At 45.8% G+C, this 13,229-nt stretch overlaps 2 protein-coding genes across 3 annotated transcripts in view; both read right to left on the reverse strand.

Annotated features, from left to right (window-relative positions):
• Window positions 1-13,229, reverse strand: part of mmp24 (matrix metallopeptidase 24) — an 85,990-nt gene that overhangs the window by 33,434 nt on the left and 39,327 nt on the right. For both annotated transcript variants that reach the window (XM_084929637.1, XM_084929638.1), the window contains 2 exons: window positions 10,920-11,019; window positions 9,290-9,494 (listed from right to left, as the gene is read on the reverse strand). In XM_084929637.1, coding sequence (XP_084785763.1) covers window positions 9,290-9,494; window positions 10,920-11,019 — 305 coding nt within the window. The remainder of the gene's footprint in view (window positions 1-9,289; window positions 9,495-10,919; window positions 11,020-13,229) is intronic.
• On the reverse strand, window positions 225-9,283 carry LOC146387800 (uncharacterized). The gene is made up of 2 exons (XM_084929639.1): window positions 5,694-9,283; window positions 225-2,095 (listed from the first exon to the last, which is right to left on the reverse strand). Exons 1-2 carry the CDS (start codon window positions 6,145-6,147, stop codon window positions 1,650-1,652), a joined length of 900 nt encoding a protein of 299 aa, XP_084785765.1. The 5' UTR covers window positions 6,148-9,283; the 3' UTR covers window positions 225-1,649.

Consider the following 13,229-nt stretch of genomic DNA (forward strand, 5'->3'; position numbering starts at 1 on the left):
GGAGGAGCGTGGAGCGAAAACGGGCAGCACGCACAGGGAGTGCAGAGAGACATGGGAGTAAGAGGGAGCTCACCGGGATTAATTGTGTTCTTGTTATTTACTCCACTGTAAATAAAACGCACTGTTCATCGCAAGAGTCCTGCGTTTGGGTCGTCCATCCCCACGGTCTGCCAGCGCAGCCGTGACAGAAGGTCTTATGTCTGAAAGACCTTATGTTTGCCTCCATTTGACGACAGGATCATCTTCTAGTTGAGATTCCTTCTGTGTCAGAATCATTTTCTAATATGGGATACAGAACGGGAGAAACCAGCCAAAGAGCCAAGAACACCAGCCGTGCACACAATCAGCCGTGCACACAATCAGCCGTGCACACAATCAAGAAGAACCGAACTTTTCAATATTTCCAGTGCTCATCTCAACTGTCTGCAAATATCTCTCGAAAATGTAATTTTTTGATGAAAAAACTGTAAATAAGTGGTTTTTCCCCAAATCCTCATCCAGCAACACTCCTGGCTGTGATGGGAAAAGCCTGCTCAGGGCAGCCGCACATGCTCAGGGTGTGATGTGCCCAGAAATGACTATTTATCTGTCGGCATCATCAGTGAAAATTCAAAGAAGGGACACAGTTTGATATCTTCAAATTAAAATATGAATCTAGAAGTTTTTATACTGTAGAAAAGACAAAAAAGGAAAAGTTAAAAATGTGACAGGAACAATTAAATCTGAGCAATTTTGCTATTATAAGTAAGTTAAGAATAAAAAAAAATCCGATATGACTGTAAAACTGATCTGGTTGCAGTTTTTTAACAGAGCATAAAACATTTTTTCAGCTGTAAAAATGTCCTGTGGACACGTCTCACACCCACTCACGATGGTGCGCCTGTAACTGAGGCAAAGATTTCTCAGGGCCTCATTAAATATATTAAAGTTATTGCAGGTGTAAACACCCGTTTGCCTCACAGGTCAGCTAATGCTCCTTCAGGCCGCTGCTGCTGGCTGGAAAGCAGATTCACAGACAGTCTGTGGGATTTACAACAACAGCTACAAACAACTTTTAACAACTGAAACCAGAAAAGAGCTGTTACGACCCGGCTCTGCTAGGCGACAGCGGGTGTAACATAAATGAGCCCAGAGACCAGGAGGTTAGATAAAAAGAAAAACATGAGGTTTATTAACACAACTGAAAACCGTTAGTGAAACAACTCACTAGGCAATAGTGTGATTTTAGACAAACATAACAAACAACTCAAGTAACACTAATAACACCAGTAGAACACTACTCATCTAAACATCTCACGGGAGGCAACTCAAAACAAAGGCTCAAATGGCAGCAGTACAAAGGCAAAGGCAGGAGGGACAGTCTACACAGTCTGTTCAAATCAACAAGTCCCTCGACGAATGAAGAATCCTCAGCCTTTTATATTCTCAGGTAATTGCAGGCAGCTGTGTCATTGGTCTGTCGTACTCAAGGCTCCTGCAGCAGCCAATGGTGTGAGTGGTCTGACACGCTCTGATCTGCATGAAGTTGGGGCGGGCATAGGTCCGGGCCAGCCAATCCCCCGTGAGTCCTGGAACACTTTGATTTCCATAGAGGAAGGCGGGGCCACCTGAGGCCAGAGGCCGTAACACCCCTCCCCTTAAAATACCAACTATATTGGGCAGAAGCTGACGTTATAGAGTGTGAACAAAAACAAAGAACAAACACAGTAAAACATGTCTACAAGCGGGACAGCTAAAACATTTTCAGACCCCTCTTTATGGTGAATACTTAAGTTGTATTCCTGCAACAACAGAGCCCAGCGCTGGTTATGATTAAACATGCGAGCAAGGAACAGGAGTGGGTTGTGGTCGGTGTACACAACAAGAGGTAACATACTGGATCCCAGGTATACGTGAAAGTGCTGAAGAGCCAACAACAAAGCCAGGGTCTCCTTTTCAATGGTGGAGTAGTTTAACTGATTTTTATTGAACTTGCGGGAAAAGTAACAAACGGGGTGGATTAAACCCTGCAAGTCTTCTTGCAACAGCACTGCCCCAGCCCCGACAGCACTGGCATCAACCTCCAGTTTGAATGGTCGCGTCAAATCAGGTGCAGCTAACACAGGAGTGTGGCAGAGGAGGGCTTTCGCACTCTCAAAAGCATCTTGACACTCACTTGACCAGCTAAACTCAACCTTTGGGCTGAGTAGGTCAGTCAATGGCTTGACTACAGAGGAGAAATTCTTATAAAAGTTTCTGTAGTAGCCCACCATCCCTAGAAACCTATGCAACTCATGCCTGGTGGTAGGTGTGGGAAACCCGTTGATCACTGCCACTTTGGCATCAATGGGCCGGACCTGTCCACGTCCCACCTCCCTGCCTAAGTACGTCACTGTAGCTTTGGCAAACTCACACTTAGCTAAGTTGAGAGTTAGACTAGCTTGAGCCAAACGGTGAAATACCTGGTGTAACGTTTCCAAATGATCTTGCCATGTTTCAGTGTAAACTATTAGATCATCTAGGTAGGCACTGCAGTTGGACAGGCCACGGAGGACTTTATTTACCAGCCTCTGGAAGGTGGCAGGAGCGTTACACATGCCGAAAGCCATGACTGTGTATTGTAGAAAATCATCAGGTGTAACAAAGGCAGAGATGTTAGAGGCCCGTTCAGTTAAAGGGACCTGCCAGTAACCTTTAAGAAGATCTAATTTAGTGACATACTGAGCAGTCCCAATACTGTCCACACAATCCTCAACTCTTGGGAGAGGATGTGAGTCAGCCACAGTCACAGAGTTCACCTTCCGGAAGTCTGTAATAAAACGGGGCGAGCCATCTGGCTTAGATTCCACTATACAAGGCGAGCTCCAGGGGCTTTGACTGGGCTTCGCTAAGCCATGTTGCAGCAGATAGTCAGCCTCCTGTTTCATGAGCAAGCGCTTATGGGGGCTGGCTCGATAAGGGTGCTGCTTAAGAGGTTTAGCTCCCTGGACATCAATGTCATGCTCTAGCACTGTAGTGCACGTTGGCACATCCCCGAATAAACAGGTGTATCCCTAATCAAGGCAGTTATGGCTTCTTGCTGCTCTGAAGACAGATGCTCAAGCAAACTCGGCAATGCATTCAGCATTTCTGAGTTAGACAGACGGGGTCTAGAACAGGTGGGATAACTTAGTTTTAAACCATCAACCTCGTCCACCCCTCCTTCCTCTAGGTGGCTTGAGGCTACAATAGGAGCACAGAACCCAGCAGGCTCTGGTGTTGACCGAGGATGGTATAATTTCAACATGTTTATGTGGCAGACGCGTGTTTTGCGTCTGCAGTCGGGAGTGCAAATTACATAATCAGTCTCCCTTCTCTTTTCACAGACTTTAAATGGGCCGCTATAGCTAGCAGACAAGGCCGAGCCTGGAACAGGCAAGAGCACAAGGACCTGGTCACCCACCTGAAAGGTTCTTTTAACAGAAGCCTTATCATAATGGCGTTTCATCTTTCCCTGTGAAACGGCAAGGTGCTGTTTAGCCAGAGCGTTGGCTTGGTTCAAACGCTCACGGAAGTGCTTTACATACCTGCTTACATTTGCTTTGAAAACCCCATGTGGTCACAAAAACGCCTCTTTCAGAGCTTTGAGGGGTCCCCGTGGCCTATGGCCAAATACCAGTTCAGAAGGACTAAAACCAAGTGACTCCTGCACAGCGTCACGAGCAGCAAATAACACAAATGGAACACCCTCATCCCAGCTCTTTTCAGACTTCAGGCAGTATTTGCGTAGCATCGTCTTTAAGGTCTGATGCCACCGCTCTAATGCACCTTGTGATTCAGGATGATAAGCAGAGGACACAACATGCTTGACACCTAGAGTGCTAGCCACTTGTTTGAACAACTTAGATTGAAAGTTTGAGCCCTGGTCAGTCTGTATGACCTTTGGCAGGCCAAACACTGAAAAGAATGTTGTCAACGCCTTAACAACTGATTTTGCTGCAACCTTATGTAACGGGACAGCCTCGGGGAAACGGGTAGCTGCACACATGATCGTGAGAAGGTATTGCTTTCCTGATTTTGTTCTAGGTAGCGGACCCACACAGTCTACTATGACATGGTCAAATGGCTGATCCACTACAGGAATGGGACACAACGGAGCCGGGGGTATGACCTGATTAGGTTAACCTGCAATCTGACATACATGGCAACTGTTGCAAAATTTAGAAACATCACGCTTCATACCAGGCCAAAAGAAATGTTTTAATAGTAGCTGGTATGTTTTCGTGATGCCCAAGTGTCCCGACCACTGGCTTTCATGGGCAAGGGCCAGGATTTTCTGTCGGTACACAGAGGGCACGACAATCTGCTTGACCTTACTCCATTCTGCACCTTCTGCACCTGGTGGAGACCACTGACGCATAAGAACATCACGTTCTACAAAATAGGCTTGTTGCTCTTTCTCGACTTGCTCAGCACTTACCGTACGTTTGAAACAGCTTTGTAGTGTTTCATCAGCTAATTGAGCTGCTGACAGCTGGTCTCTAGTCAAGGGCCACAAAGAGACCTTAGGAAATGGATCAGGCTCCTCAGATTTCACTGAGTCTGGGGGTGACAGAACATTGTTTCTGTTAGTGGGTACATCATTCTCCTTGGAAAACGAGGACATCAACACAGAATCAGAGAGGGCAATATCAGTATTTTTACGAGCTTGTGCTCGAGTAATTGCACAGGCTGGATACAGCCCAGGGTGCGTGGAAACATCAGAGGTTTTCTGATTCAGGGGGTTGTCTAAAACCTCCAGACGAGGGAGCACTACCCCTCCTGCGATATCATTGCCCAACAGCATGGCCACACCCTCTATTGGCAAGGCCGGGCAAACAGCAACAGGGAAAAATCCTGTAGCAAGGTTTGATTTAATAAAAATTCTGTGAACTGGTCTGGGAGCGTAACCCATCTCTATCCCCCGTAGAACAGAATTAAAACCACATTCACTTTCAGCAGAAAACGGTAAAACACTTGCGAGGATGACAGTTTGAGAACCTCCAGTGTCCCTTAAAATACGCACAGGTTTTAACTCAGATGGATTGTCTGTTAGCGATACTGAGCCATCAAATGAATGGTTTGAAACAGGGGTCTGGCACCCTACCACCACAACCATGGACCTCATGACGGGCCTCAGCTTTTACAAAACCCACCCCCTTTGGGTTGCTGAGCATTTGATGTTTTGCGTTTTAAGGCTAAGCAGTCAGCAATCACATGTCCAGTTTTATGACAGTAAAAACATTCACGGGTTTCCCTAGACCCAGACACTTTAGCTGTGTGGGGCTGTTGCACAGGGCTAACCCGTGGCTTCTCACTGCCAGTAAACGAGGCTTTATGAGTGAGCACGAACTCATCAGCAAGAACAGCAGCAGATGCGAGTGACGTCACTTTCTGTTCATTTAAATATAGCACACTACGCTCAGGAATGCACTTCTTGAAATCCTCTAACAAAACTAATTCGCGCAGAGCGTCATAGTCACTCGCTTTTGAAGCAACACACCACTTATCAAAGAGAATCCCCTTTTCTCTTGCAAACTCCACAAAAGTTTGGGTTGGCAACTTCTTTTGCTGGCGAAACCTCTGCCTATAGGCCTCGGGGACTAGCTCATATGCCTGCAAAACAGCTGTTTTAACGCACGAGTAATCTAAACTGTCCTTTAAAGAAAGCGCAGCCACCACCTCTTGGGCTTTGCCGGACAGTTTGCACTGTAACAAAAGAGGCCAAATCTCACTAGGCCACTGCAGCGCGCCAGCGATACGTTCAAATGCTGCAAAGTATGTATCAACCTCAGTTTCTCTAAAAGTGGGCACTAAAGAAATGCACTTATTGATTTTAAAAGCAGAAGCGGACGAGGAGGTGGGACCGGAATTGTCAGCGGAGACAGATGAGGCTTGAGACTGAGACTCCAGCTCAAGCTTTCGGAGCCTAACGGCTTTGTCTGCCTCTATCTCCAGCCTTCTTATTTCGAGCTGAACCCGCCTGTTCTGAGCCTTCTCCTCAGCCTCCAATTGGAGACGTGCCAGCCGCACCTTCAGCCGAGCTCCTTCTCTGCCTTCTGAACTCCCAGAAGAGAGTGGATCATAGCTAGGAAGCGTGCGCGGCGTTTTTCCCCCGCTCATCCCCCTCACCATCCCCACAAGAACCATTTTGGCCCTCTTCAACTACGGCAGCTTGGCTTGGCACACCAGAGACCACAGGCGAAACAGGCGCTTGAAGCACACCAGCTCCCACCAACTTGTCCACCACTAAAGCCTTTAAATCACACTTACGGAGGGTTTTTGAAACCTGCAGCTGAAAGTGATCCACAATTAGCAGCAAATCATTTTTGCGACAGCTATTGATAATCTCAAGAGATGGGGCAGCTATAAAGTGCTGTAAACAAAACACAGCCGACATAGTGCGTAATCCCTAGTGGCAAGGCTACCCTAAACAAACACCCCTCCTTTCTTTCTTTTTTTTTTTTTTTTTTAACCCCCTTCCCAGGAACAAAGACCCCCCTATGAGGGATCCCGGACGGGCCCCCACTTATGTTACGACCCGGCTCTGCTAGGCGACAGCGGGTGTAACATAAATGAGCCCAGAGACCAGGAGGTTAGATAAAAAGAAAAACATGCGGTTTATTAACACAACTGAAAACCGTTAGTGAAACAACTCACTAGGCAATAGTGTGATTTTAGACAAACATAACAAACAACTCAAGTAACACTAATAACACCAGTAGAACACTACTCATCTAAACATCTCACGGGAGGCAACTCAAAACAAAGGCTCAAATGGCAGCAGTACAAAGGCAAAGGCAGGAGGGACAGTCTACACAGTCTGTTCAAATCAACAAGTCCCTCGACGAATGAAGAATCCTCAGGAAGATCAGGGAATAAAAGTGTGCGTCTGAAACCTTTACACTTTATAAATACATGTAGTTACACGTAACGCTTCATTCATAAAGTTTTCCTCCCGCCTCTTCGTGGGAACTTGTGCCCTCAGCTCTGTCCTGCAGGAGTCAGCAGGTTAATAATGGAGACCGTCCCTCGTCAGGTTTTAAGCCCAGGTGAAAATGAGGTCTGTTCGTCCTCCCAACGTCCTTCTGAAGCTGATACCGTGAATTAGTTTTCACAGAGTCTGAGAACTTCCCCGTCTCACTATCTTGTCTCTAATCTTTCAATTACTGTGTGTGTGTGTGTGTGTGTGTGTGTGTGTGTGTGTGTGTGTGTGTGTGTGTGTGTGTGTGTGTGTGTAGGGATTTTAGAGATAAAGAGGCTTTTTGAGGACGTGCAGAGAGGACCTGTGACCACACAGACACATGCTGAGAGAAGATTCAGCGATTAATCAATAATTTTACCGTTTTATGTAAAAACATGTTCGTCCTGACAAACTGGTGCTTTTTCACGGCCGGCTCGACTGCTCTCTGCCTCCATCACAGGTTTCAAACTAATCATTGAAGCACTGTTACACATAAAAGCCAACGTTGTTACAATAGTTTCGTTGCCACAGTTAAACAGTCAGTGTTTAGGTGAATCTGGTTAAGTTTTTGGGGGTAGAAGCTACCAGTTTCATATTAATTTTGCCTAACTACTGCATTCATTCATTTAAAAACACAACAAAAACAATCAAATGTCCAACCTTATCTCTTTAAAATGCTGACGTCTTAGTTGTAAGACCGCTTTTCTTCTTCACTCGCTGTTGGTTCAAGTTTAAGCACCTCCTTGGTCGAGGTTCGGGAAATAACACAGTTTGGGTAGAAATCAAACTCCGGGGATTAAAAATGAAGCCGGCGTCTCAAAGCTTTTATTCAAGGCACTTTCCATCCTTGGCTCTTAATTAGCCATCAGCACAGTGACAGCAAAGAGCGACCATACAAGGAGCTGGCCTTACTATCTGGGCACATTTGGGGATCAATGTGTTGCTCAAGGACGCAGTCACATTAACATCTCTGATCTTTTTCTAATCTCTTTATGGTTGTTCTTTAATTACATCTTTATAGTTATGATGTTAAAAAGGCACAAAAGTCTTTTCTGTCTCTTAGCGTTCGTTTTATATCTCGATTGGATCATTTTGTATCTCTTCGAACTCATTTTGTTTCTTTGCACTTTTTTCTGTGTCTGAGTTTATTTCCTTTGGTGCACTTTTGAGTTTCTTTGATGTTTTTCTGAATTTAAAGATATATGATACGATTTCAGTGCAGGCTCATAACTGAATCCGAGCAGTTTCTCTAATGTCCAGTTGAGGCTGGTGGTCCTGAGTGTCAGTTTCCACAGACCTCCATGTAAAAATGTCCAAACTTACCTCAGAAATATGTTTTCAGCCTGACACAAAATGCAGCTTTGATCTTTACAGCTAATTTCACTGTGAAACTAATCAAGTTAGGGAACCTGAGCAGATAATGCCAACACCCCCACAATAACCCATCTTTCATATGCAGTCTGTGGGTAATGCGAGCCACATGCTATAAGCACACTGTAATCTAAGATAAAGTAAAAAGCCATTTTCTTTGAATGCTAGACAGCGTCTAAAACATTTAAATAGACTTGGTTTGTTTAGCTGTTTCGTGCATCAGGGGAAGCTGTTCTGGATCAATATCTTATAAACAGGTCGAGCTGAGGATCAAACCACAAACCTCGCAAATGATCCGCTCTTCCACCTGAGCCACAGCCGCCTCCCATCTATTCTTTATGTTTAATCGTTTGATGTTCAGACCCCTGCTGTCTGCAGAAACAGCGCCTGCAGGAGGAGAATCAGTGGTTTGCTATGTTTATACGCGCGTCTGAATAAAAGTCTTCATTAAAATGAAAGCGTGGACGTGTCCTTGGATGCTTATTTCAGCCTGAAAGAGAAAAAAAAGAAACTCGGGCTGTAATGTGGGAACGCAGACTCAGAGCTTCTCCGTCAGAGCTAATTCTCGTTTGTGCTAATCTTTCAAACCAGATTCCTTCTCCCGCTCTATCAGTGCGCCCTCCCCGCGTCTCGCTCTCTCTCTGTCAACACGTTAGTTATTCAAGCAGAGGGAATCTGGCACAAGTCATTTGTCAAAGTGAGATAGAAGAAGAAGAAGAAAACTACAAAGTGAAGTGTGTTTTCGCCTCCACTTTTCATCCAGTGACTAAACAGAGCAGCGCTCAGAGATACGGCGCCGACGACTGAGGACATCTTCGCATTCGAGGAATTTAATTTGCAAAAGTTAGTGAAGAAAATAAATGATAATTTAATCCATTAGCTGGTGTTTCATAACCATCGCTCAGCATGTTTCAGCGGAATCTGCGCCAAGGTCAAAGAGACAAAGACTCGGCTAACCGTCGTGGTTGGCGTTGCCAAGCGTCCAGGGCTCATCGGAGTCAAAGTGCGTGTCTCCTCCGATGCCGGCGCCGGGGAAGTAAGCGTGGGCCAGGAAGCCCCCCTCTCCGTCGAATGGGGAGCTGTCACCGTGGAAACCAGAGGCGAAGAAGATCATGATGTCAGCCTCTTTGCCCTCGTTCTTGATCTCCGAGTACGGCACCTCCTGAGCGGGATCAGAGGAACAAACAAGGAATCAATATTTCAGAAGATTGAAAATACTGTGAGTTTCACGCGCTCGTTCAGGCTTCCTCCTCAGAAACGACGGCCTGACTTCTACTGTACAACAACAAATACTTATTTCATATAAAAATGACAGTGACTGTAATCAGAGGTTTACTCTTTTAACAACATACGTTTCGCTGTGGTGTGTCCAAAAAAGGGGGAATCAGCCGTCCGTGCTCAAAGACATCTTCCTTCACTGAAACGTCTTCTGGGCTGATAAACAACAGGATTTCTGCACATCTGTTTCAGCTGAACAGCTGTTTTCAGCAGCTGGACTAAAGCTAACTACAGGTACATGTTTTTATACCCAGCCATGACTCCACAGTGAGCAACACAGATTATAAACCAGACGATAATATCACAGGTTATTCACTGATTGCAGCTAGAACAGCTCGAGTGCTCGATCAGTGGGTTTCACCTCGAGGCCGCGACGACACTGCTGAAGGTCGCAAACCAAAGCACTACGAAGCTCTTCTGTTTATTACAGCGTCGAAGGATCTTCTGCTCCTTGTGCACTGGAGAAAGGTGAACTTGATCCAGAAACCAAACTATCGATTGATGGAAAGAGTCATAATAGCAGCTCTTGTTTATGGACTTTTCACCTGTATGTTATTGTGTCTGTCTGTGGTGTTTAGAATTTACTGACATATTTTCCGTTGTTCGGGAGACAGACACCATCTCTATGTTTAAGATTAGGCTTCAAACTTTCCTTTTTGCTAAAGCATATAGTTAGTGCTGGACCAGGTGACCCTGGATCCTCCCTTAGTTATGCTGCAATAGGTGTAGGCTGGATTCCCATGATGCACTGGGTGTTTCTTCTTCACTCACCATGTACACCTCTCTGCATTTAATCATTAGTTATTATTAGTCATTGTGTCTCTGCCACAGTGTATGTTTTGTCCCGTCTTCCTCCCGTCACCACCGACTGGTTAGCAGACGGACGCCTGGTTCTTCTGAAGGTTTCTTCCTGTTAAAGGAGTTTTTCTTTCCCACTGTTGCCAAGTGCTTGTGCACAAGGGGTCGTCTGATGTTGGGTTTTCTCTGTTATTGTACTGTATTGTATCGAGATGATTAATGAACACGGAGCATGAGAAGAACGGGTTTAGAATAATAAAAAACTCCCCATTAATCGATGTAATATTTAGCTTTTTTTAAAGGTTACATGGAGGAGTGCAGTGTGTGTGTGCGATGTAACCTCTCTGTGCAAAGCAAATTTCTCCCAAGGAAGACAAATAAAGACGCTTTGACTTTTTTTTGAGTCGTTCCCTTACAGCATTAAGTGCCTCGAGGCGACTGTTGTGATTGGGCGCTACATATGTTCCAGCTTTCAACCTGCATGACTCAGGCGTGTATCTGGATGTCTCACCTGGAAGGAGAGCGGAGTGACGGCCTGCCACACATTGAAGGCTTGTCGAATCGCTCTCTGGGTGTCCTTCTCTCCAACTTTGGGGGTGAAGTTGGATATGCTGCGAGAAAGAAAAAGACGCCACAGTTCAAATAAACAGCGTGTTCCCACATTCACTGTGAGGTGAGCAGAGGTCAGTGAATGCGGCTGTGATGATTGTGTTGCCTGTAAAACCTGTGCGCACATACAACGTGCAAGGAAGCATCGGCTAAAACAACAAAGACAATAAAAAGTGTCTTTGTTGATGCAAAGATCCAGACCTGTACACGCTTTAGTAAAATCAGCGGATTAGGATTCAGTGTGAGTCAACGAGCAGCGCGGTTGGCACAACGGCTGATGCGTGTTCGGCTGGAAGAGACGAACGAGGCAGAAAGGTCATTATAGAGTAATTGCAGGAGACGATGTGCCACCCATAGCTACTCTGCTGCTGCTGCAAGAGAGGATGGGAGGTATATCATTACATGTTTTATCACTCACTTCACTGTCACTGGAAACACTTTCATGTAGCGTCTTTAAAAGCAGCCTTTTAAACCTTTGCTGTCACCTTCCAACTGTGTCGGAGGAGACAGGAGAGCGAGTCGGGGAGCGAGGGAGCGTTAGAGGACAGATGGGAGTAATTGGCAGGGGCAGAGAGGGTGGAGGATGGAAAAGAAAAGCCAGGACAGGAGATGGAGAGCAAGGAAAAAACACGGCGGGATAAAACAGCGAAGCAGGCGGCTGAGTTCATTTCACACAATCTGTCTCTCGACGGGGGAGCAAAGGCTTTGTTCCCGACCAGAAACATGCATTATGGAAATAAATATCAGCACATTTACACAGTTGCTGTAACTCAACATTCATTCATGAGCACAGCAGCTTCCTGATGTGAGAAAAATAAGTCCAGCTGGCAAAGAAATAGAAATGTTTATAGCACTTTACAGGCAGTCCCTGGAAATGGATTAAAAGTTGTTGTGAGCTGTGATGGAGTGATTAAAAAAACGTCTCCAACGATCTAGAAGACACAGATGCAGATCGAGACTCGATAAGACGGCAAAAACGAGTTTATTTCACCGCTGAATGCAGCTGGTCATGAGTCATGCTATGGTGGTTCGCTGGCATGTCCCTCAAACCAAACAAGCCCCTCAAAACTGGACTAATGCCCTTTGACCCCCATCTATTCCATAAACACAGGCTCCAGAGAGCTTCTCCTACAGCTGATGGGCCTCCACCTGAATCCTGACTCCACGATGGGGAGTCATCATGAATCCCTGTTCCCTCTCCAAGGCCTAAATACCTTGGGAGATCCAACCAGGGGAAAGATGCCCTCAGCAACGTAGCTGCTTGGGTCAGAACCATACACCACGTTAGGGTGGAGCTTCATGGGGCAGTAATTCTTTGGATTAGTTGCTACCCCAAGTGGAGGAGTTCAGGTATCTCTGGGTCTTCGTCCGTGTGTCGGGGAGAGTGCAGACTGGTTTGCTGTGACAGCGAGGCTGTAGTACAGAGAGACGTGAGCACGAAGCTGTCAGCTAGCTACGTTGCCACGCCCACCCGTGAGCACAATCTGTGGGTAGCGACTGAAAGAATAAGATGGAGCAGAAATGACCTTCCTGTCACAGGTGTGTGGGCGCCTCGTTAGAGATTCAGGAGGAACTTTAAGCTGTGCTTCATATTTCACATGGACAGGATCCACCTCAGTGCTTCAGTATCTGCTGTGGCTGCACCCAAACACCTCCTTGTTGGTATGTTTTGGGCGTGTCCAACCAGCAGGCCACCCACGCTGAAAAGGTTATGAGTGAGGAACACGAGAAAGAGAACGCACTGGAGGCAGACAGTAAAATCCAAATCCTTTATCCAGGCAGAGGTCGCACACAAGTAATCAGTGAGTGAAGCAAACAAATCCAGCGAGGGGACGACAAAAAGATCTAAAACACACCCAAAGGTCACACAGGAGGAAACCGAAGATTAAAGACTGGAAAAAACACAAAAACACAAAACTAGAAGCCTGGAAAATTTGACTTGGATTATTTAACATGTCACCAAATTTAATAAAATCGTAGAAACCCAAGGGACACACAAACACATGCACAATCCAAACTGAAGGGAAGACTGGACTATGGACTAATCAGGGAAACAGGAGGGCAACGAGATCCAGAGGGAACACCGAGGACCAGCAAACTCTAATACAAACAGACTCAAAGGATTAAGGAAATCTATAGAAATCAAAACAGAGATAACACCCAGACTGAGAGAACCTTCTCATCAACGAGAATATATTAGAATTAAACTCCA

Source organism: Perissodus microlepis, chromosome 5, assembly GCF_051167445.1.
Source record: "Perissodus microlepis isolate ML-2025 ecotype Zambia chromosome 5, ASM5116744v1, whole genome shotgun sequence".
Taxonomy (NCBI): domain Eukaryota; kingdom Metazoa; phylum Chordata; class Actinopteri; order Cichliformes; family Cichlidae; genus Perissodus; species Perissodus microlepis.